We start from the raw sequence: 5,980 nt of genomic DNA on the forward strand, positions 1-5,980 counted from the left end.
TGTGTTTTGTAGAACAATTTTATTTCCTACAAAAAAGGTTATATACAAAAATATTGTATCTCCCTTACTTTTCGAGATATATTAAAAAAAAAGAAAAAACAAATTTCGACCTATTTTTTACATTTTTTAAAATATCTCAAAAACAAAGCAAGATAGAGCGATTTTACAAATATTGTGTTTTGTAGACAATTTTATTTCCTACAAAAAAGGTTATATACAAAAATATTGTATTTCCCTTACTTTTCGAGATATATTAAAAAAAAAAAAAACAAATTCTCGACCTTTTTTTACATTTTTTAAAATATCTCAAAAACTAAGCAAGATAGAGCGATTTTACAAATATTGTATTTTGTAGACAATTTTATTTCCTACAAAAAAGGTTATATACAAAAATATTGTATCTCCCTTACTTTTCGAGATATATTAAAATATAGAAAAAACAAATTCCGACCTTTTTTTACATTTTTTAAAAATATCTCAAAAACTAAGCAAGATAGAGCGATTTTACAAATATTGTGTTTTGTAGACAATTTTATTTCCTACAAAAAAGGTTATATACAAAAATATTGTATCTCCCTTACTTTTCGAGATATATTAAAAAAAAAAAAACAAATTTTGACATTTTTTTACATTTTTTAAAATATCTCAAAAACTAAGCAAGATAGAGCGATTTTACAAATATTGTATTTTGTAGACAATTTTATTTCCTACAAAAAAGGTTACTATACAAAAATATTGTATCTCCCTTACTTTTCGAGATATATTAATATAAAGAAAAAACAAATTCCGACCTTTTTTTACATTTTTTAAAATATCACAAAAACTAAGCAAGATAGATTGATTTTACAAATATTGTGTTTTGTAGACAATTTTATTTCCTACAAAAAAGGTTATATACAAAAATATTGTATCTTACTTTGTTGAGGAAATGAGTAGGTTTAAATGAGTAGAACGCCGAGCAATTGCAGTGAGTCGTCAGATTTATTTAAAACTGCGTACGAGTACACCGCGTGTCGGTTGAGATTTGAACTGAGTGGCCGTTGAGCGGACTACGTTCCGAACTTTCACTGATAATGTTATACTGAGTGGACTTGAGACAACGTGATTATATTAATCACTTATGAATCAAACGATGCAGGATTATATTAATCCCACCGAACCTGTGACTTTGTGAGAAGACGTAGACAAAGCCGAGAAAACACGTGTGAATGGAACGAGCCGTCTTGAACTAATGAACAATGGCTGCCTGAGAAACCGGCGTCACGGCGCTTCTTCACCGCCGAGATGAGTTATGGCGAGTCTGCATTGAGCGACAACTGTTGAGCATTCTGATTGGGCCGATTAATTCCCAAACATTTCCGCCCGCCATCAGCAACGAAGTTGATGATGAGTTATGCTGCCTTCTGAGCGGCCACTGGGAGGACTGCGAGCTTGGTGATCGGCCTGGTGAGCGTTGTGGTAGCCGTCTTCAGCGATACCACCCTGGTGAGTCCATCCTCCCCTGGCAGCAATTTGAGTACCCTAGCCATGGGCCATTTTCCTGGAGGCAAACGCTCATCAGTAAGGAGAACGAGAGAACCTACCTTAATTTGATTGTGAGCGTGATGCCATTTTGAGATGGCTTGTAGTTGTTGCAGATATTGAGTTGACCACATGTGCCAGAAATGCTGAACTCGTTGCTGGATGAATTGCCATCTGGAGAGCTAGCTTGCTGAGATATCCAAGAGTGAGCCTTCAGGAAAAGCATTGAGTGCCGTTCCGATGAGAAAGTGCCCTGGAGTGAGCACTGAGATGTCTTCTGGATCTTCACTGAGCGGTTCGAGTGGTCTAGAGTTGAGAATGGCTTCAACTTGAGCTAGGAGTGTGGAAGTCTCCTCATACGTAAGCAGTGTGTCTCCGACTGATCTTCTGAGATGAAACTTCAGAGACTTGACTACTGCTTCCCATTTCCCACCCATGTGGGGGGCTGCAGGAGGGTTGAAATGCCACTGTGTATTGTCTTGAGCTAGCAGAGAAGAGATCTCCCGATGTCCTGAAGAGCTTTCTGAGAAACATTGTTTGAGCTTAACTTCAGCGCCCAAGAAGTTGGTGCCACAATCAGCGTAAATGTCTGACGGGACACCCCGCCTTGAGGTGAAGCGTCTGTACGTTGCAATGAAACCCTCTGCTGAGTAATCTGAAACGACATCGAGATGAGCTGCCGAAGTTGATAGACAGACAAATACACAGATCCAACCCTTATGAGTCTTGGAGCCACGTCCCTTCCAAGTCTTGAGCGTGAGCGGTCCAGCGTAGTCAATGCCTGTGTGAGAAAACGGGCGTGATGGAGTGACTCGCGCCAGAGGTAGTTGGCCCATCAATTGCTGAGACACGGATCCCCCTGTAACGAGCACACACCACACACCTGAGAACATATGACTTCACTGGAGCTCTTCCTCCGATGATCCAGTAGAGTTGTCTGATGAGTGCCAGAGTCGACTGAGTGCCTCCATGCATCGTTTTCTTGTGAGCATGGGCGATGATGAGTTCTGAGAGCCTGGAGTTACGAGGGAGAATAGCTGGATGTTTTGCCTCGTACATGAGTTCGGACTTTGAGAGGCGACCGCCCACCCTGAGCACACCGCCGGCATCAATGAATGCGGTGAGTCTAGAGAGTGGATGCGAACTTGGCAGCTGAGATCGTCTTGAGAGCACTGAGATTTCTTCTGAGTAGTACGCCGATTGAGTGGCCTTGACCCAAAAGAGTCGTGAGTCTTCCATGCTTTTGGCTGAGATACAGGCTGCTGATGTCGAGTCAAGCTCTCCTGAGAGCCTCTTGAGAAATCTATTGCAGAGAGCTGTAACTCGAAGCAACCTGTTGAGCGATGAGTATCGATGAATGAGATCCCAATGATAACTCGGAGAAGATCGTGCCGTGTGATGTGCAACACGAGAACGAGCTTCTTGCGCGCATGAGTCATCAGGAGTTGTATCGATCTGAGCTGGCCATGATGCCACTGATTGAGTGAGCCATGGTGGTCCCGTCCACCATAGAGAGTGCTTTTCCAACTGATCTGTGGTTATCCCACGCGATGCACAGTCAGCTGGGTTTGATGTGCCAGGCACATACCTCCAATGAGCGTTCCTTGAGAGTTCCTGAATTTTGATCACGCGGTTGCGTACGTAATCTTTCCATCTTGATGGATGAGCTTTGATCCATGTGAGAGTTACCTGAGAGTCCGTCCACAAGGTTGTCTTATTTATGATCATGTTTAGAGTAGCGCAAACATGATTCATGAGCGTTGAGAGTAGCAGCGCTGCTGAAAGTTCTAACCTCGGGATGGTTAGCCGCTTGAGCGGTGAGACCTTCGTTTTTGAGCAAATAAGAGAGACCTTGGCGCCAGTGGACGACGAGTTAACAATGAGATACACAACGGCTGCCATTGCGAATTGCGATGCATCAGAGAAGCCATGTAGTTCAACAGCTGAATTAGAGAGAGTGTTGAACCAACGTGGGATAGAGAGCCTGGCCAGGCTAATGAGATCTTGTCTGATGCTGAGCCATTGTGAGATGAGCTGTTCCGAGAGTGGTTCGTCCCAGTCGAGATTATGCAACCAGAGAGCCTGAAGAAAGATCTTAGCCTTAATTATGACTGGAGATGCGAAGCCTAATGGATCAAAAATTTGTGCTACTTCTGAGAGGACAAGACGTTTCAAGTATCGTTTGGAGGGAGAAGCCGAGATTGTTGAGAAGTCAAACCTGTCCTGTTGAGGTGACCATCGAATACCAAGGATTTTGGTATCGCAGTCGTTGAATGAGATGCCTGAGGTCTCGCCAAGCTCAGACGAGACCTCTCTCAACAGTTCCTGAGAAGTAGAGTGCCACTTAGCCAGCGGGAATCCGCCCGCATGGCAGAGCCGTATGAGTTGTTGAGCAGTCTCCACGAGCTGTTCCACTGTGTCGGATCCTCCGAAGATGTCGTCAACATAACGCCCATGAGTGATCGGTTTGACAGCAAGAGGATACTGAGAGCCTTCGTCTTCAGCAAGCTGAAGCAGCGTTCGTACAGCCAGGAACGGTGCTGATTTGGTTCCATACGTGACTGTAGTGAGCTGAAAATGAGATTCCTCCTGCTGTTCATTCACCCACACGATGCGTTGCAGATCCTGGTCATCTGGATGTATCTTGATTTGCCGGTACATCTTAGTGATGTCAGTCGCAAAGAGATACTTGAGTTGACGTATCCAAATGAGCAAGTCAAAGATGTTGAGCATCAGATTAGGACCAGCGTGCATGATATCATTGAGCGAGTGACCAGTGGAGCTGGCACTTGAACCGTTGAAAACAACCCTGAGCTTCGTGGTGGAGCTGTCTGGCTTAATTACCCCATGATGAGGCAAATAGTAATGTGGCCTTCTACCAACTGAGATGTCATCGAGCTTGAGCATGTGCTGAGATTGTTCATACTCTCGCATGAACTGAGTGTACAATCGGTCGTACTGAGTGTCTCTGCCAAGTCGCCTGAGAATTCGTTGGAGCGATCGATGAGCTGTCTGATAAGAATCTCCCAGGACTGTTGGGGGCGATTTGAGAGGCATCCTGACGATGTAACGCCCTGTTGAGTCCCTTGAGTGAGTGGTCTTGAAGTGGAGCTCACACTCTTGCTCCTCAGGAGTAAGCGATGAGTTGTCCGATGATGGAGGTTCTTCTTGGACCCAGAACCGTGTCAACAACTCTCGCAAGGACGAGTTTGATACCTGAGAGCTGCCGAGATGAGTTGTCCTTGCAAGCGTGACCGGTGCCTGAATTGGGCCTATGACCAACCACCCAAAGATTGATAATTGAGCAATGGGAGTTCCTGCTGAGTACCTAATGATATTAGGCCTAATGAGTTGGCCGTAGAAGTCTGCTCCGATTATGACATCTACTGCCCTTGGAACGAGAAATTCTGGATCAGCTAGAGGTAAACCCTTCAGGTGTGGCCATTCGGGTTCCTGTTGAGTCTTTATGGCCGGCAGGATGGTGGTAACTGTCTTTAACAAGTGAGCTGAGATTGTCACCGTGAGTGGTCTATACCTTGATTGAAGGTTGAGCGTGACAATTCCTCTTGTTTGAGACGTCCGTGTTCCACCGACACCATAAACGTCCAGCCTTGAGTGCCTTCGTTGTAACTTGAGCTGCTGGGTGAGCTTTTCTGAGATGAATGAGATTTCTGATCCAGGGTCGATGAGCAGACGAACTTGAGTTGAAGAAGCGGCTGAGACGACTATTGCTGTTGCTGTGGCCAGCAATGTGAGATGACTGAGATGGGCTGAGTTAGACGTGAGATGATCGCAACTCTCAGAGAGCTGTTCTGAGCTTCATGCTTGAGAGGACCTGGATGAAGGAGCGGGTGTGCTAGACACCTCCTGAGCGGTCTGAGCCTCATCTCCTGGTGGTTCGAAGATGGTTGAGAGGTCTGCACCATGCAACAAGGTGTGATGAAAATCGTTGCATGACTTGCAATGCATGTCGGCTATTGCACCTCCTCAGGTTATGCCTGCCTAGGCAATTGCAACAAAAGCTTCTGTCCTTGATCAACCTCACCCGTTGGTTGACCGAATAGCTTCGCATCCTTGGGCAGACTGCGATGTAGTGGTCTTACCCACAACAGTCACATGGATATGCAGCTCGTGACTGAGCAGGACGAGAAGTCTGATGAGTAACAGGCCTTGATGAGCTGACTAGAGGGCTGCTGAGAGGCCTGATGGGAGCTTGTCCGAGTGGTCTTAGCCCCTTTTTGCACATTGGGTTGAGCAGGCGTGGATGAGGATTCTATAGTCTCCAATGTGCGGGCACGAGCGACCAGAAATTCGGTGAGCTGGCTGAGTGTCGGGAATTTATCTGTAGATGCAAGAGATGTCTCCCACCTCTCGCGAGTGTCCTGATCGAGCAGTCCAGTGAGCAGAGTGACCATGAGACAATCATTATTGCTCTCCTCTGTGAGTGTCCTGAGTGCCT

General features: G+C 45.4%; 1 protein-coding gene across 1 annotated transcript; it reads right to left on the reverse strand.

The window, feature by feature from the left end:
• Positions 1-1,703: 1,703 nt before the first annotated feature.
• LOC149030525 (uncharacterized) lies at positions 1,704-5,490 on the reverse strand. Its single transcript, XM_089178724.1, has 3 exons — positions 5,357-5,490; positions 2,403-5,281; positions 1,704-2,302 (listed from the first exon to the last, which is right to left on the reverse strand). Exons 1-3 carry the CDS (start codon positions 5,488-5,490, stop codon positions 1,704-1,706), a joined length of 3,612 nt encoding a protein of 1,203 aa, XP_089034850.1.
• Positions 5,491-5,980: the final 490 nt, after the last annotated feature.

This window comes from Polistes dominula, unplaced genomic scaffold, assembly GCF_049000335.1.
Source record: "Polistes dominula isolate Pdom_NZ unplaced genomic scaffold, Pdom_raw_medaka contig_536, whole genome shotgun sequence".
Taxonomy (NCBI): domain Eukaryota; kingdom Metazoa; phylum Arthropoda; class Insecta; order Hymenoptera; family Vespidae; genus Polistes; species Polistes dominula.